Source organism: Phycodurus eques, chromosome 2 (assembly GCF_024500275.1).
Source record: "Phycodurus eques isolate BA_2022a chromosome 2, UOR_Pequ_1.1, whole genome shotgun sequence".
NCBI lineage: Eukaryota > Metazoa > Chordata > Actinopteri > Syngnathiformes > Syngnathidae > Phycodurus > Phycodurus eques.
This window is the reverse complement of record NC_084526.1, coordinates 36697928-36716859: the sequence shown is the minus strand read 5'-3', so window position 1 is coordinate 36716859 and position 18932 is coordinate 36697928. Positions and strand designations below refer to the sequence as shown.

The window sequence follows — 18932 nt, the reverse complement described above, 5'->3', positions numbered from 1 at the left end:
GAAACATGTCTCATATATATATATATATATATATATATATATATATATATATATATATATATATATATAATATATATATATATAATATATATATATATACTTTTTTCTAATATATATCTTTCTCTGGTGGGAATAAAAAAATAAACAGCAAAGCTTTGACAACAGCACCTTGACATAGTATGTAATCCCAACATTATACCTTGAGAAGTTTAGAACAGTAAACAGATAAATTACTTGAGAGGAAAGTTGTTTTCCGCCGAGTATGCAAACGGAAAGTTTTTTTTGGTCAGCCTCATCTTTTTTTTTTGTCAGTGGAGAATTTCTTAATTCACAATTGAAGCAGCATGCAAGCTTTTGAAGATGGAATTGTCCTCTCTCATTCCTTGCCTGTTTTTTTTCCACTTCATTTTGTAAATCTTGGCAACATAAACAAATCACAATGTCTTGAGGAATGTGATATAGTAATTTAAAGTGGGAGCAAATGACTGATCAGATTTTTTTAATCGTTTACAAGGTCATGAATATGTTCAATAAATAGACTTATATCACTTTTACTGTATAAACTTCATCTTTTTTTTACATGCAGTCCATAAAATTTTCATTTGACGGAATAATTTACCCTGTTATGTATATATACAAATAGATATTTTCTCTGTATTCTCTTTTTTAAACTCTTCAATAAAATCTATACATTTTTATACACTATCTCCCTTTTTTAATGGTCAATGTGCATACACAGGAAGTGTCTATCCTTATAAACCGCCAGCCAATCTTCTTTTTGCTATCCATGGTGAGAGCTCGCACGTAGGACTGGGTTGTCCTGCATTGGGAATTATAATGCCGCTTGTCTATTCCTCTGCAGCCGTCCTTTGTGTACCCCATGGGGTTGCATTTGGTCTCGTAAAAGTATTGCTTCAGTTGGCCATTGGGGACAGGAACCTTTTCCATGACGGTAACTGTGTGCCCCGACATGTCTATTGCCGTCTTTTTATCCACCGCTGTCACCCACTGGCTAATACTGTCACACACGCTGAGCTCTCCACGTCGTGAGGGGTCAGAGTGCCGCCGCACCCTCATGGACATATTAGCAGCATCCAGATAGTTTTTGTATTCCTCCAGAAGAAAGAGCAACGGCGGCTCCAAAGGCACTTGGTTGCTGATCATCAACCGCGAGTCGTACATGTCGACATCCTTGGTTTCTGTGGCGACGACTGACGTGAGACCCCCACCTCCCTGGCTCTTATCTGCCCCCTGTCCCATCTGTGCCGCCTCCGCCTCCCCCTCCACCTCCAGCAGCTCCTCTATCACCTGCTCAAAGGTGTCTGTGAGCGAGGGCATCCCGCGCTGGCCTGGCCCGCCACCATTCTGTGGAGTCCCCCGACCTCTTGCGACCGTCGCAGCGGCGGCGGCACCCAGGTAGCCTTCCGTCCGATGGCCCTGCATGCCCGGGGCGTCTCTCAGGGGCGCAGCTCTCATGCAACTGAAGTATGAAATAACCATAGTAAGGAACAGGATGGTCATCACTCTTCTAACCTGGTGGAACTGGAGGGACAAAGAAAGACAAGAGGGGAAAAGGGGGAGACCGAGCTAGTTAGTTGAGAGCATTTTGAATGAAGTTAGCTCATATTGAGTGATATTTGAACGTTCAAAAGAGAGCTACATAAACTGATATTAATCAGAATCAGAATCAGAATCATCTTTATTTGCCAAGTATGTCCAAAACACACAAGGAATTTGTCTCCGGTAGTTGGAGCCGCTCTAGTACAACAGACAGTCAATTTACAGAACACTTTGGAGACATAAAGACATTGACAAAAAACAATTGTGCAAAAAGATGCAGATTCCTCTAGTGTTCTCTCAGTGTTTTCTTAGCATGAGTAAACTGTGATCATCCTTTTCATAGGTGAGGTTTGTCTTTGATTCTTATTTGTTGGCATCAATTCACCAGAGCTGTGCTGAAAATCAGAGGGCGCCGTTATACCAAAGATAGTGAGTGACGGCAGGTAAGCTCTTCGTGTGTCATATTTGTACTGTACTATTGAGAACTCTCTGAGGCAATCACAGGCGGAAGCAGTTCTTGCTGTATCTTTTGGCGAAAAGTATCCTTTTTAACACCTGTTGCTTTGATTGCAAACAGGATTACCAAAGAACGACACAACGTTTTGGAGTTGTGGCACATCAGCAGCTCAAGAACTTAATTTCGTTGCAAATCCTGAAGCTGTCTTTCGTCATGCTTCCGGAACCACAAAGTAGCCTACGAAGTAACACAGGGCCCGACAAACAAAAATGAGGCGCTCCACGATTTTTCTTTCTTGAAACTGTTTGGCTCATTCTGGAAGTGTTCCCCCTGCACCAGGTGCAAAAAAGGTATGGTCCCGTGATCTTATGTCATCCTTTGTGTAAGATGATTTGTCTTGCCGAGACTTTTGACATTTGAGTGTGGCTTCACAATAGATGCTATTTAGATGCTATTTATGAACATCTACTACGACTACCTTGTTATTGTTAGGGAACACGCTGCTGATGGCAGAAACTGCCACACACTGCAATGAGGTTGGGCAAATACAAATACAAAACTTTTTCCACTTTTGTCAACAATTACGCGAGACGAACAATTACGCGAGACGAAGTGTCGTGCTTGGTGTTGAAACCTACGCATGACGGTTGAATTTGGGATAAAAGTGACAGACATGGACTAGCATAATGTATAGCGTTATCATGCGTTGATGTAAGAATATGATTCTGTTTGTTGTGTGTGTTTGATGACGCGACAATACACACGGAACCTCCAAGACGGATGACTTCCTGAAAACTTGGGAGTGTGGTATTTAACTAGCTCTGGAAAGAAAATTATTATCATAAGTGGGGAGAACTTTGCTAAGAGCAGGTGGATGACTCCAGAACTCTCGAGGCTGAACCCAGCAGGACATGAATGAGTCAAAAAAGGTGTCATCTTCGCTACCCTGGAAGGTGCCAAACTTTACACTGACATGATGATTAAACCCTGCTATCTGTCACTCCGACACTGTGCATACGCTAATGATCGAAGAACAGAATAATCCTTACACTCTTAAGAAGTACCCGACAACCTGCATTTCAAATGGGGTCAGTTCGAAAAAAAATATATATGGGAAAAAAAAGAAGAAAAAAACAGTGGCTGTGACTGCACTGTGCAGTAAAACAGTGAACAAAGACACACACCCCTGCCTCCCCGCAGAGTGGACACAAGGACCTTTACGGTAAAGTAGGAGCATTTGTTTCGTTCTCAATTGGTGTCTGGGGCTGCAATTAAGCAACATCGGCGACTGCCATAGGGATATCTGCTCTAAAAATAGATGTGCTGGGAGTCTCCCAGTCTATTCAGAATATCACAACCTTCTTCTTAATGAGCCACTCATTCCCCCAAACTCAGGGACACGCTCCTCCACAATGTGTGCGCGCTGGAAGGAGGATGTATAGGTAGGGGTCGTCTTGTATGGAGATTGGGGGTATTTTTCCTTTTCGCCAATTAAAACAACAATGAGGACAAAGAATAGTGTAAAGAGCAAATCCATACTTATGAAATGTAATTAATTATATGCAAAACCACACAGATTAAGCACTCATTATTGTTTGGATTCCAATCAGGAGATGTATATGGGCCTTCCCAGCACAGAAAATCATGTTGGTTTACGGGACGGATGCCAGTCACGAGCTTTACGTGTAGGATGCATTTAGGCTAGGCTGATATTATTCAGCCTAGCCTAAATGCATCCTACACAAATGGTTCCGCTTCCACATCAAGGAAATGAAGGGAGAGGGCTGATTACTGTTAGGCGTCAAACTTCATGCTGGAAATGGTGCAGACAAAGTGCTGCATCTTCCGTAACAGACCACAGGGGTAATATTGCAGCAGCAGGGGGTGGAGAGAGTTGCAGCGTCATTTCGCAGCATAACAACCACAGATGACGTCTCTTCCAGGTCTCCACAGGGGAGAGAATGGAGAGGAGGAGGTTGCTGGGGGGTAATGCCACTCAACAGCGCGCAATTGCATGCAATTCCCCCAGGTATCCTCACACCGGGAACAACAAATGATTGTATTTATATCTCTGTGATTTCCTGTTTCCATCAGGACGATCAATATGGCTTATGTTCTCAATCAACATCCTGTTAAAATGCAATAAAGCCAATGAATCATTTAATTGCTGTGGGGCTGGCTGAGAATTATACAAGCAGCGAAGGAAGATGTTACGCGCACTGCAGGATTTTCACAGTGAATAAAAGCATGTGTTTGTGTGTTGAGCACAACAAGCAAGGAAGGATCCAAATCTTCTGGTTCGCAATTCATTGTTCTATCACATATGTGATATTGTATCTCATAATTTCGGGTTTTGCTTGACGTACCTTGATTCAAATGAAAAGGGTATTGATTTGTGTCTGATAATTAAGTCTTAGTCATCACAGTGATTCCCAACTACTGTGCACATCGGTGTGCCCCGTGAAATTGTTCAATTACCAGTCACTATGTCCTGATCCTTACACTGCTGGTCTTTTAAAGACTCTGAGAGCTGAAATTAAAAAAAGAAAAAGGCAGCAGGTTCTAGCGCATTCTCTATTCAGGCTCTAGTACTCTGGAGTGCCGTACCAGTGGAAATACTCTCGTAAAAGTTTAAATCTCGATTTAAGACTCATTTCTACAGTCTCACATTTGGACCACACCTAGTATACAAATAGTCTCTTGCAGTGCCTCACCCCCTGACATTTGGATTTTGGTCTGTTTTACTGCTGCTTCTCCTCCATTTTTCTTTGGTTGTGTGCCATGAGATTTCACTCATGTAAAATATGTGCCTTGGCTTAATAAAGGTTGGGAAACACTGGCATTGTTTCCATCCATCCATCCACCCATCTCCATCTCAACAGATGACATAGAGCGGAGGGACACAAAGGCCTCAGTAACCACTGCTCAAACACGCTTTTATCCGCGGTGACACACCTCTAAGCATGAAGCACACAGAACAATGCAAGAACTTCGACGTCCGCACACACACCAAATGACCACCTGTTCATCTGCTTTGAGGGCATGGCCCATATGGCTGCCATACGGAACTCAGTCTCACATGTATTCTTTGCGCCAGGTGGGGATTACAGGACTAAATACCTCATATGACGGATGATGAAAAGTTTGTGTAACACATGAAAGGATTAGCATTCCTTGTCTTTATTATTCAGGCACTAATGTACCTTCAGTTTACTTTATAGCAACATCTACCGCCATTGGAAAACTTCAATATGAGAGATAAACATTGGATTGGACTGTATAGAAACATTTGTTATCTGCCATCTTGCTTGTTTTGTGCACACTTTGTTCAATTCCTCAACAACCTTGCCAAGTGGAAGTGTACACCAAGCAGCATGTTTGGTCACGTCCAACGCGCACAGAACTCAATGCCAAATGTTCAGCTATAATAACAGTGGATAAACATGCGCACATGATAGTACATTTAGGACACCCCTTTTGTTCCATAATACGGCACAGTAAAAAAGCAAATCAAGCTGTCAATGGTAATGGCTGACACATGTGGAAGACATGAGATCTGGTTTTAATCTAACACAATTTGAGAGCATATTCAGTAATATACTGTATGGGCACCACCAGGGGATTACACCTGGCACACTGAAGCCAAGCGTACAAACAGCTGCAGTCTGAGCTGTGCGATCCAAAGGTATTGCTTCCCTCCCACACACCATGCAGCAGTGGGTAGTGATTCTGAGCATTCACCGCCATCTTTATAACCAATATCAGATCTTATTCAAATTATGTCCTATAACGTGTTCATTTTACCCATGAATCACCACATCACAGGAGAATGCTGCACTATTTTTTTTAAAAATGAGGGCACTGCAGCAGTTTACATTTTCTTACACTAGGTGGCGCCAGAGACCGTGGAATATTGGCAGGTTTTAGTTTTACGGTCATCTCCCGTCTGCCACAGAAGACGAGACAGAGAAGTATAGATAGATAGATAGATAGATAGATAGATAGATAGATAGATAGATAGATAGATAGATAGATAGATAGATAGATAGATAGATAGATAGATAGATAGATAGATAGATAGATAGATAGATAGATAGATAGATAGATAGACAGACAGACAGACATAGAAAGATAGATCGATCGATCGATAGATAGAGAGAGAGAGAGATAGAGAGATAGATAGATAGATAGATAGATAGATAGATTAGATAGATAGATCAGTTAGTCAGTCCGTAATTTGAAGACACCCAATGCAAACACAACACCACGAAGAAGTGGACCAAAGTGGCCGGTGTAGCTTTGGTCTCAGGTTTCCCATAAAGTCTTAATGAGTGATGAGTCCATCAAAGTTTTTTTGTTTTTTGTTTTCTTTTCTCGGAACTTGTTTGTTTTTGTCTTTTTTTTTACTTTGGTGAATAAAGATGGCCTTTTGGGGGAGTGTGTGAGGGGGGGGGGGGTTCTGATACTCCTAAAAACTTGTAGTTGCAGTGTAGGTGTTCAAATGTGATTGTTTTGCTACAGAAGCACGCTGAACTGTTGACATTCAAGATAAATAATATCCAGCCCAACTGCTTCTTACTGTACAGCGGTGAAACAAGCGTGTTACTTATGTGTTAGATTACATATAGTTGTAGGTATAGTATAGTGTATAGTTGTTGTTCTACTTCGGAAACTCAGTCAACATGATAACTCCGGTTGTTGTTTTTTTTTTTTTTTTTAAATTAATGAACGGCATGATAAGATTTCACATACCCCCTCTGGGGCCGCGTTGCTGTCTGTCCACAGGATAACGAGACTTGATGAGGCTATTTTAGATCCAACACACAAACCACCAACTTTTTTGATATTATTATTTGACTTTTTTATTGTAATTTTTTTTTTTTTTTTTGTTTTTGTTTTTTTTTTTAGAAGAGCAGCATCCAACAAAGCTACAAGAAGTTGCGAGAGAAACATACCTTGTGCTGCCCAGTCGTAAAAACAGACCATTCAACAGGACAGTGTCATCTGGGCTGTCCTGGCCAACTCCCTGAGTAATTTCGACTTTTTCCTCTCTTCCTGACAAGCTTCGGGATATCTCTTCAGGTTTGGAGCAAATACGTTAAATTATTGATGGTGGAAATTGCATGGATGAGGTCACGCACTCCCATGGCTGGACGGCTCCGGTGGAGATGGTGTGTGAAAGCCGAGTTGTCGCCTGCATGTCGCCGCAGCAGCAGCAGCGGCAGCCGAGGAGGAGGAGCGAGCAAGTGTCGGGATGAAGACAAGAGAGCCGTGGAGCTCGGAATGGGGAGCCTGCGTGGAAGTCGAGCAACTTTACTACACGATGACGCTGCAACATGTGACCAGCGGCTGGCTGGCTCACTGCTCGCCTTCAACTCCCGTTTCAACACCCCGAGGCGGAACTATTAGTGCGCCCTCACTGCGCATCTTGTCTTTTTTCGTTCACACAGCACACCCACACCATTATGTCTGACTAGATATATTTTCTATAGTATATTTTGAGCTCACACACGCGTGCGCGAAGCCTCATTGCTTCCGTGTTTAGCCCACCAAACATGGTGGCATATTTCTTGAGGGTTGTGCGTCAGCGTGCAAGTCGTGACCCAACGCGGAGACGCACCAGAATCAACCTATAGTCTGCATTTAAATCATTTATTCATGAGCGTCACTATCCTTAGTCATATTTGCGTGGACAGTCAAAAAAAAAAAAAAATGTTTTTGGCTCACTGCATCTTACAGTGAATCGAAACCAAATAGGATGATTGTTCAATGCCAACAGACACTGAGGGCTAATCAAAAGATGAACTTACTGAAAGAAAAGCCTTGCTTTAAAAATAAAAATAAAAATCTAAGCCATCTCTACAACAAATGGATGGGTCCTTTAAATGGATATACTATATGCAGTATAATACAACTATTAACAAAATAGGTGAAGGGAGGCTACGGTGGATATAAAAAGTCAGCACACCCCTGTTTAAATTTCAAATGGCGGGGGGAAAGGTGGGAGCATATGTACAGTTCTCCTAAGGACTCAAATAAATTCCCATCAGATTTCAAATCAATGCACACAATTGATCGGAAAGGGTGAATAAAAAAAATATGAATAAAGAAATAATGGGCTGCAAAAAAAGGGTACATTATTCATCCAGAGCAAAAAAAAAAAAAAAAAATAGTAGGGACGGGTGCTTGAGCACCACCTAGTGGCTGTGTGCACGTGCCTGGTCATTTTGCAAAGTCATAATCAGCTTTCAGGCACACAAACATATTTGAATGACAGTACCAAAGCTAGCACATGTTTATTAACAATGTACTATGTCCCCTTCCCAAAGAGCAGTTCAAGCCTTTGAGTGGATGTTGAACATTTTGAAACTGATGGATATTATTGGAAAGGAGCATCTCATCATCGTTTGTGACGACAGTGCAAAGACGAAAAGTGATTTGTTTGCTCTATGACCATCATAATTCTTCCCCGCATAGGCTCATGTGCTGGGGAGCTCCCGTTTGGCATGCAGCAATATCGGAGTGGATGCTCACACCTGCCTAATGAGTCAGCCCCACCTCCAACACACCCGGTGACATGCCAAGACAGATATAGCCATAGCCCTCCCCGAAGGCCCACAGGAGGTGAGGACAAACTCTGGATGACAAAGACTTGCACCAGCAATCACTGAGGGACATGACTCCAGTGAGGACAAAAAAAAATGCACACATGCACAAGGGGTCTGTTGCAAACAAGTAATTCATAAATAAATCATTTGCTATCTCATTAGAGTCACAAAAACAACAACACAGTCTCTCTCGCTCATTTGTGCAAATGCAGCACAACTGAAGCCAATGTAGCAAGTGGAGCCTTTTGGCTTGCGTGCAGCGTCAGAGGCTTTAGGGACTAGTTTTCTCAATGAATTCAAAATAACGTGTGATAAATGGATGCAACAAAGTGCTCCAAGCTCAGAGGGATGTGTGAGGCCTGCCTGTGTTAAAGCAACCTGTAGTCCTTCTGAAAACTAAGCCACTATTTCATCCGCACCGTGGTGTTCGATTTCTGCAGGTTTAAGATTTCTCAGGAACAATGACTTCAAACTGTCTGAGGCGTATAGATGAACATCTTTTGTCTTTGAGGCAGGGGTGGGGGGGTGGTTGGTGGGGGGGGTATACATGGATCATGTTTTAATCGAGCCATGTAACAAACGTGATTTGCATTTACACTTCTCTCTTCCTTAACGTCTTCCCTGTTTGAAGAAGAAACGTGTATAACCTTTCTTATACGGTTTCTGCTGCCATGCAGATAGAGAGAGAGAGAGAGAGAGAGAGAGAGAGAGAGAGAGAGAGAGAGAGAGAGAGAGAGACGGGCAGTCTGCACTGCTGATGGCTTCATTCATTCAGCAGCTTGCTTGCTTGCTTGTGCAAGACAGGAACTGCGTAACATGGGGAAGGGGGAAATGACATTTGGCGAAATTGTCATTTTCACTCGGGATAAAGAAAGTAGATGAGGGCACTTGGATCAAAGTGGGAGTGCATCCCTCCTCGAGCAAACACTTTGTATAAGGTTAGATGACGTCAAACGGCGAGGGTGGGCTGCGGAGCACTCGGGACGCCTTTGAAATGGGTAAACTCGGGTCCTTTAATCGAATGAGACACTAGGATGAGGAGTTAAGGCAGTCCTTCCTGTGATGACAATACCTTTATTCAAATAATGAGCGAGAGGCAGCAGTCATTTCAACTACTTCTTTGTGTTTTTTAATGGCACAGAATGCAATTCACACTGAAACCTATTAAGGCTCTCGGTGTGTCTCTCTTTGCTTGGCATATGCCTTCAGCGCCCCCCCCCCCCCCCCCCCCCCACCCCCCGACATACAAATCCGATGTCAGCACAGCATCAATAACCTTTGCATGGTTCACTGCCGAAGGAAAAGCGCATATATTACGCCTTGAAATTGACTCCAAAACATTCAAATATACGTGCTGCGGATCCATTGGTTTAAGAGGGAACTTAATAATAAAATAATAATGATCGTATCCGCGTTCTAAAGTATCCAAAGCCTCGCCCCCTGACAGAACTCGTTTAAACAAGCCTGTTAATTGGATGAAGGTGATGGTGATGAAGATGATGACGGTGGTGACTAAAAGCGGCAGCGGTGGCGGTGGGGCGATGGAGCCTTCATTGCCATGATTAAGATGATTATTCCTTGCTCTAAATATATCATGACGTCCGCCTGCTGCTGCTGCTGTGTGGAGATTTCCGCCATCTATAGCCCTAAAATAATCGATAGCACATTTCTAATTTATATCGTGTACACTGGCGAGCCGACAGTTTGTTATCATAAATGAATGAGAAACAGACCGGAAAGGACGCGATGTGGTGTCGGAAAAGGGGGGCATTTTGTCATTATAAATATTAGAAGATACAAAAAATAATAATAATAATAATAATTTGAACAAATCCGTTTAAAGCGCACGAATTGATCTAAATAAGACAAAGGCCAACGCAAACATACGCGGGTCAGCTAAAGGAATTATTAATCATAAAAATGAGACGTGAACGTTGCCTTTTTCTCTCTCGAAATTAATAAAGCCAAGCGAAACAATTTGATGTGAATTTTGACGCCCACCACAACTCTGCAGAGAGAGAGAGAGAGAGAGAGAGAGAGAGAGAGAGAGAGAGAGAGAGAGATTCTCAGTGAAGATAACGCGCTCGTCCACGTGGGCGCGCAGACGCACGCCCGCACACGCGCGCGCGCAGCCCCATTTATGGACTGATCCGCTGACGTACATTGCAGAAAAAGTGCTATAAAAAAACCTTCATACATACAAAGTGTGTCGTGCCACCCCACAGACCCCTCCTAACCCGCCTCCGCTCATCCCTCCTCCTCCACCCAACACGCCCACGCCCACACTATAATCCCACATCTCAATCGGGGGGGGGGGGGATAATATATATATATATATATATATATATATATATATATATATATATATGTATATATATATATATATATACATATATATATATTGCAACATGTCCAGAAATATTTTTTCTTAATGTAATTCAATCGTTGACCTATACAAAATATGCAACAATACGACAAAAAATGACAAAAACACGGATTAAAATTTCACTATTTGTGACTCTAAATAATAATAGTAATTTAAAAAAATAAAGAAATCACCTTTCAGCTTCGTGTAATTTTTATTATTATTATTATTTTTTTATTTCAAAAAAAGGTTTGCTTATAAATTAAGCCGAAATGTTACTGCTGCGACGTGGTAGTTTAGAAGCGACGTATTATAAACGTTATAACTAATTAAATGTTTTTTTTTCTGGACGTAATCAACAGAATATGATAAGCGCACTTTCGCCAGCGAATAAAACGTACGAGGACGTTCCCGTCATTCAAACGCGATTAGAGAAACGTGAGGACAAATTCGTTTATTGGAAAAGATGCCGCGTGAAAGATGAGTGTTGCAGATTAAAACAGGACTGAATGTGGGCGTTGGGGCTTTTCTCTTCTCGTTTTGCAGTTAGTTCCTTCGTCTTGGATCCGAACATCTCAAATCTTTGACGGGAGGAGAAGGAGGGAAAGAAAAGGCAAGAGGTGGAGAGAGGGAGTGAAAGGAAGATGGGGAGTGGAAATGGACAATATCCAAAGCTTCTCGAGTGATTTTTTTTTTTTTTTTTTTTGGGTGGGTGAGAGAATGAAGCACTTTAAAGTGACAATCGTATAAATCTGTGAAACCTCGAGTGCCCGTTGATATGAAGTCCTTATTTTTTAAGCGCGGGGGGGGGGGGGGGGGGGGGGATGCGCACAAGTGCATGTGAAGACATGATGTCTCTCATCACATCTGCCGGTAACGGGCTCGGGCCACGCCCATATTCTTATTCTTATTATTCTTATTCTTATTTTTTTAATACAAATTTCACACGAAACAAATTCTTTGCAATAAACCATTTGCTTTTGGCATATTCCACGAGGACGCACTGATTACCACGGATGTATTTTTAAGAGTGTTATTCCTGTGCAGCCTGTGGTTGTGGCATGCACGCCCCCCGCCCCAAAAAAAAACACACACAAAAAAACGAGGGGGTATAGTAAGGGGAGCAGGTGAAGCGAAACGCACCTTATGAATGAAACCGTGGAGCGGTCGTAGTAAAAACACAAGTGATTTGATGGCGATGACGGGAGGGGTGGCGGGCTGGCGGGCTGGGGGGCTGGGGGAGGAGAGGAGGAGGGGGTAAAGCGTAGGGCTATATTTGGACCGATAACAGAATCCACAGACATCAAGACAAAACATGAATGTAGCAAAGAAAGCACGGATAAATAAGCACGTAGGAGGGGGGGGATGGAAGATGGCAGCTTTTGTTTTCCCGTACATGTGTTATCACGACTATCACTCCATTATTGATGTACGCCCAGCCAAGGACCAGTCCTCCGGTTGTGGAGCAGGATCACTGCAGCGTCTTACTTCCCATATTGGGAGCATGATTAGGCATAACGCAACCATTACGCACATTGTTGCAGCAAGGTAGCTCCGGAAACTCTAAAGCGTCTCACACACACACACACACACATACAAAAAAAAAAAAAAAAAAAAAAAAGCAAAGAAAAGAAAAATGAAAAGCCCGTTTGAATGAATTAGAATCTAGAATTCTCAATAGAGACATTTGACAAGACTTCCGTGCGAACCTTTATTCTTGCCTCATGCATTCTTTCACGTTCGTTACTAAAAAGCAGCCATTTAATCGGCCGGGGTTATTTCCGTGACCGACGCCGACAATGCAGACGAGGATGCAAGGCTGCATGCCGTGCTTAAAAAGCTCAAGTTCGTTGGAGAAAAGCCCGAAAGGACGACAGCAACAAAAGAGTGAGATGAAAACAATGCATTGGGCTCTTACCTTTACAAGGGCTGACAACCACTACGTGCGTGGTTAGATCTCCGCGACCAACGCGTGCATGTCCCAAAGTTTAAACGCAGTGTGGGGGGGCTTCAAGGTACTGACAATGTGCGGTGCAAAGAAAGAAACAAGAAAAAAAGAAAAAGAAAAAAACCACACCAGACACTCTAACGTTACAACTTTGACAAGGCTCTAGCGAAAAGAAGCACACGCGCTTTTCTTCCCACTGCACTCCTCTCTCGTTCGCATTTTGTTTTTTTCTTAATCTCGTTTAAAAGACAACAGGCTCCCTGAGAATAATCTTACCAAAAGTTGGAAAAACAATCCCAGGTTTGGCAAAGAGGGGGGAAGCGAGCGAGTTGGCGTCCACCGTGTGCGTGTTTGGTCCATGCACGGCTCCGGTGCCTCTGTCCAATGTGCTGAAAGCATCACACAGCCTGGGGAACTACAGTATAAGGGGCCACGGAAATATTTGGATACTTCTGTTGAGTGCCCACTTAAAAAAAAAAAAAAAAAAAAAAAAAAAAAAAAAAAAACAACTGCTGCTCTTGTCACGTGTATTTCCCCTCTCTTGCAAAACCGACTGTGTTAATACGCGATCACGTGTCGGTTGGACATTTCCTTCCAGATAACGACTCCTATTTATGAAAACAAACAAACAAACAAAAGCCAGTCCGGTCGCCCTTGTTAAAATCCGCCTTAAATGATACCCGCTGAGCCAGAGCTCCAAGTGTGTCACTTAAGTGGCACGTGTTGCTTTCAAAGAACATACATGCATGTATGCGTGCACGAGCCTCCTGGAAGTCTCAGCATACGCGCACGCAGAGCCGCTGGCATGTATTCCGCGGTTGCCTTACCTGCTTCGGTGTAGTCCCAAACCGTCACACAATCTTTACCCCCCCCCCAACACCCACCCCCCCGCACCACCACCACCACCACCCCAACCCCCCCACCCGCACAAGCTTGGTCAACATGAGCCTTCAACACACAACGAAGTCTCGCTATACTGTAGTGACTTTTGTCAAGTCGAAGCCCTCCGAGCCTGCCGGCGATGCAGCGCTTAAACACCAAGCACGACTATTTGCCGAGAACGCCGCGTTTCCAGAGGTTTACTTACCATTTTTTCCCCCCCCCTACGCTGTCCCGGAGATAGAAGTGTCTTAATATCCACTCACTCCAACAGATGCTGGTAGGTAATGTGTCTTGTTTGAAGTCATCATCTGAGAAGTTCTGCTGTGCTCAGTAGATCGCCCACCACTTCGCTGACTTATGAATCTAATAACCCTTCGCAATATCGCCGTGCTTAAACTCTCTTAGGCAAAAAAAAAAAAAAAAAAAGAAGAGAAGAAGAAGAAGAAGAAGATGATGATGAAGAAGAAAACCTTGGTGGCTCTACGGGAAAGACAAATAACCAACAAGCCCGACTTGTCAGAGAGATGCTTGCACGCACACACTCGCCCGGACAACGCCATTATAGGGGCAGCAGGCAACTTTAGGACGGGGACTCGGTCCTGACTGGTTGGGGGGGTGGGGGGTGGGGGTGGGGGGGCTCCTTGACTGCCTCACAGCTTTTCAGGCGCAGTCGAGGCGTACCTAACTTTTATTCCACAATTAACATCGACATTACATCGATAGCGCCCATTCCTGTCCGCATAACTTGTTGCTCAATCATACTTACGTTGCCTCTCACACAGATGTGCTCGAAATCCACCGCCCCCCCCCCCAAAAAAAAAAAAAAAAAAACCTGCAGAAGAGTTCTACTCCGAGCGTTTGAAAGCCCGTAACGCTACTTTTGGATGAGGATTACGGGGAAGTTCAAAGGCGAAATCTCTTTTGAGTAAAATTCCATCAGTTGCGGTGCCAACACCGAGCCATCTGATTGTTATGCAGTGACGAGGCGCTGTGCTTGCAAGCCATGCCCCAAATGTACTGAACAACATGAGTAATAGGTGAGATTCGCCTGGGTCCGTGCCAGCATGCCAAACTTTCTTAAAAGTGTTTATGTCATTCGTGTGGTTTAAATGACTTTATTTGTTGTTGTTTGTTTTCCCGTGTGTGTGTGGGAGGGATGGGGGTGGGGGGAGGGGGGGGGGGGGGGTACGGGACATCCTTCCTAGTCGGAGGAAATCACACTGCATGCACGGGTGGTGCTTTATCCTGGAACCTGTAGGTGTATGGAAGAGACAATGGCAGCAATGTGACAACTCATTGGACACTTGTGTCACAAACAAGAAAGCTGTGACTCAAGCTCCAACGAACGCACGAATCCAGTAAAGCATCTTAAAATCATCATGTGATGATGATGATGATGATGAGGCCCATGATATTTTACTTACAAACGACTGAGCCCATTAAAACTCTCACTGGATAGTGGCAAACTTGTACGTTTTGGAGACATGCATAAAAATGTATCATTAAATATAACAAAAGAAAAGTCAATTATACTGATGTGACCGGGCATGTGCACACACAGACTCCCAGTGGTGCTCAAGCACCCGCCCCTAACAAAGTGCCCCATTTTTCTTCATTCGGCAATATTTAGGAAATAAAAATATTGCAAATTACACTCGATGACATTAATTCCACCCAAAGTGGTTCGATATTTGTGGGGCATTTATTTGAGTCCTTGGGAGGAATGTACATATGCTCGAACCTTAATATGTTTGGCGTTAATCAGAGGTACTTTGAATGGTGGGAGGTGTCACCAACCACCGAAAATAAGTAAAAAGGTATCATTAAATATAACGAATGAATAGTCAATTTTATTGATGTGAACAGCCATGTGCACACATAGATTACAAGTGGTGCTCAACAACCTGCTCTTTTGCCTTGGATGACAAAAAAGTGCTGTATTTTTCTTCATTCATCAATAATATAATAACAATAATACAAATTACCCTTTGAGGCGGCACGGTGGACGACTGGTTAGAGCGTCTGCCTCAGAGTTCTGGAGTCCGGGGTTCAATCCCCAGCCCCGCCTGTGTGGAGTGTGCATGTTCTCCCCGTGCCTGCGTGGGTTTTCTCCGGGCACGCCGGTTTCCACACATCCCAAACACATGCGTGGTAGGTTAATTGACGACTCTAAATTTCCCGAATGTGAGTGCGAATGGTTGTTTGTTTCTATGTGCCCTGCGATTGGCTGGCAACCAGTCCAGGGTCTACCCCGCCTCCTGGCCGATGATAGCTGGGATAGGCTCCAGCACGCCCGCGACCCCTGTGAGGATGAGCGACTCAGAAAATGGATGGATTACTCTTTGTGACATCAATTCCACCTGAAGTGTTTTGATATTTCAGGTCATTTGTTTTGAGTCCATGGGAGCAATGTACATATGCTCCCACCTTAATGTATTTGGGGTTAATCAGAGGCGCTACAGTTATTTATTTTTACTTCCCCTCTGAGTAGTGAAAAAAAGTTTTCCAAATATTTATCTTCGTCTTATTTTTGTATATCACAAAAACCTGCCGTTTGAGACTTGTTACAGTCATTGCAGCTTCCCTTCATCTCCTTTGTTAATTGTAGACTGTGTTGATTTTGTTAACAGAAATAAATATATAAGATGTACTAGGTTTTTTCCCCTTCATTTTATGACTGATTTTGGTAATGGGTGCCCTGTTTTTGGGGGGCTTGAGCCCCCGCCCCATATGTCTGTGCACCTGCCTGTAACCCAATGTCTTCCCAATATTTTTTAAATCAAGATTTACAATTGAAATATGCTTTCACCACAGAAACCTACAAAAATGGGTCATATACCACTATAACATTTGCATACACTGTGTATACTGTAAATGGATGATAAAGAACACTACAGACACTTTATTACAATCAACAATAACAAGAAAGCCACAGAATTGATGATCACTAAGATAACTATGTACAAAATCCACCCTTGTGCACTTTTGTTTCCTGCCACTAAGTAGGGAAAGGCTGCCATACTTTAATGAAGTTTGAATGTTTTGTAGGTGAGAAAAGCAACAAGTGCTGTACCACAGACTCTCCGATAGGTAGCTCATGCACAGCTTATTCCTTCCTACAGTTTTCTATTACATTCTCAATGTAGAGGCTCTACACATGCGGACAACGGGTTATTCAAATAAGGGCGTGACGTAAAGAGGGCGAGAAGAAACACACCACCTCGCCTGAGACCACATGCTGCGGATGAACAATCCACCTTGTCGGCTGCACATGATTTAATGATAAGGATGTATGTGTCCCATCAACTCCAAGCACTCCCACCACCAACACTGCCATCCTCCTCCTCCTCCTCCTCCTCCTCCCTCTCCTCCTCCTCCTCCTCCTCCTCCTCCTCCTCCTCTCAGTCCTTTCTGCTTCCTGACGTGGTAACATGAATGGCTCCTACTTGTGATGTTGTTAACACTTCCTCTGCTCCCACAGCTCCTCGCAGACTTGCTGCCTGACTCATGCTCGTCCCTTTTCCCACTCGCCGAGCCTTCGCCACTGCTCTTCACCACCATACATCTTATGGCTTGGCCTGAGGTCACGGATTAAACACTCACACGCCCTGGGTCGTGTTGTTTTGCTCTGTGGTCAGCCGAGATGCTCACTCTTTCAAATTTGAAGTGCCTAAGTGAAATAAAATGTGCTGCTTATGCTTGAAGCCAACAGGCAGCCAGATATGGAGATTAATGTGTGCAATTATACATTTTTGTACTCTCTTTAAAGAAATATATTGTGGTGCAGATATTAAGACATAAGATCAAGTATTATCACTGTTTAATAGCGGGCTCATTTTAACACTTCACCTCTACTTAGGGAATTTGCTCCACTTCCAAAGCTGCAATCTTCCTTTAAGATGTGATCTCATTCTATTTAATCCAATCTTTGGTGAGGTGTGCAGGGAGTCGACAATAATATGAGCTTGAAAAGCAATCCCAGCTCCGCCTTCAGCGAATGATACGAAATTAATCGCCAGAAAGGTATTGTTGAAGCACCGCATTAACACTGCAAGTCATCAAACCTCCGTGTTTACATCTGCTAATTGCTTTTGGACCTCGTCTGGTCTCCAGAATCATTACGAAAATGTTGAGTGCAAGCCTAAAATTTTGTGTCAATCAGCACTTTCTTATCCTTCGCCACAATGACAACTATTAAGTCTTGGCTGCATTATAATTACTGTTACAATATTGATAACAGGTTCCCCTTATCATGTGTTCTTATAAGGGTGTTCCGTTATAGACAGAAGCTCTGCCCCTCAACCTTTCCAGGGGTGTCAAACTCATTTTCATTGGGGGCCACATCGTAGTTGTGGTTTCTCTTGCAGAGGTGTCAGCATTGTAAAAATCCATCCATCCATCCATTTTCTGAGCCGCTTCTAGGGGTCGCGGGCGTGCTGCAGCCTATCCCAGCTATCATCGGGCAGGAGGCGGGGTACACCCTGAACTGGTTGCCAGCCAATCGCAGGACACATACAAACAAACAACCATTCGCACTCACAGTCACACGTACGGGCAATTTAGAGTCTCCAATTAATGGAGAAATTAATAATTTTTTTTTGGGATGTGGGAGGAAACCGGAGTGCCCGGAGAAAACCCACGCAGGCACGGGGAGAACATGCAAACTCCACACAGGCGGGGCCGGGGATTGAACCCCGGTCCTCAGAACTGTGAGGCTGACGCTCTAACCAGTCGCCCACCGTGCCGCCGCATTGTAAAATCATACAATGTAAATGTATAATCACCTCATTATATCACATATACACATTTCCCCTTGCATTTCATTGTGATAAATATATACAGTGCCATGAAAAAGTATTTGCCCCCATCTAAAATTCGGACCTTTTCTTTTGCATAGTTTCCCCACTTTAATGTTGAAGATCATCAAACGAAGTTCAGACAAAGATAACCTAAGTCAACACAAAACACATTTTTGTACATGATTATTTTATTTATTAAGGGGGAATTCAAAGCTACCTCGCCCTGTGTGAAAAAGGAATTGCTCCCTTGTTAAATCACGAATTAAGTGTGGCTCATCACATTTTTGGGAAATCTGAGTTCATTTTCACTGAC

The 18932-nt window shown here is 43.4% G+C and overlaps 1 protein-coding gene across 3 annotated transcripts; it reads right to left on the bottom strand.

Moving 5' to 3' along the window:
- Positions 1-197: 197 nt before the first annotated feature.
- bdnf (brain-derived neurotrophic factor) lies at positions 198-13302 on the bottom strand. Of its 3 annotated transcripts, none has more exons than XM_061703156.1 (2): positions 13215-13302; positions 198-1542 (listed from the first exon to the last, which is right to left on the bottom strand). In XM_061703156.1, the coding sequence occupies exons 1-2, from the start codon at positions 13296-13298 to the stop codon at positions 703-705; spliced, it is 924 nt and encodes a 307-aa protein (XP_061559140.1). In that variant the 5' UTR covers positions 13299-13302; the 3' UTR covers positions 198-702. The 3 variants fall into 3 exon arrangements, with proteins under 3 accessions (XP_061559140.1, XP_061559158.1, XP_061559148.1); XM_061703174.1 differs by lacking the exon at positions 13215-13302 and adding an exon at positions 12909-13092; XM_061703164.1 differs by lacking the exon at positions 13215-13302 and adding an exon at positions 6973-7226.
- Between the last annotated feature and the right edge of the window lie 5630 nt (positions 13303-18932).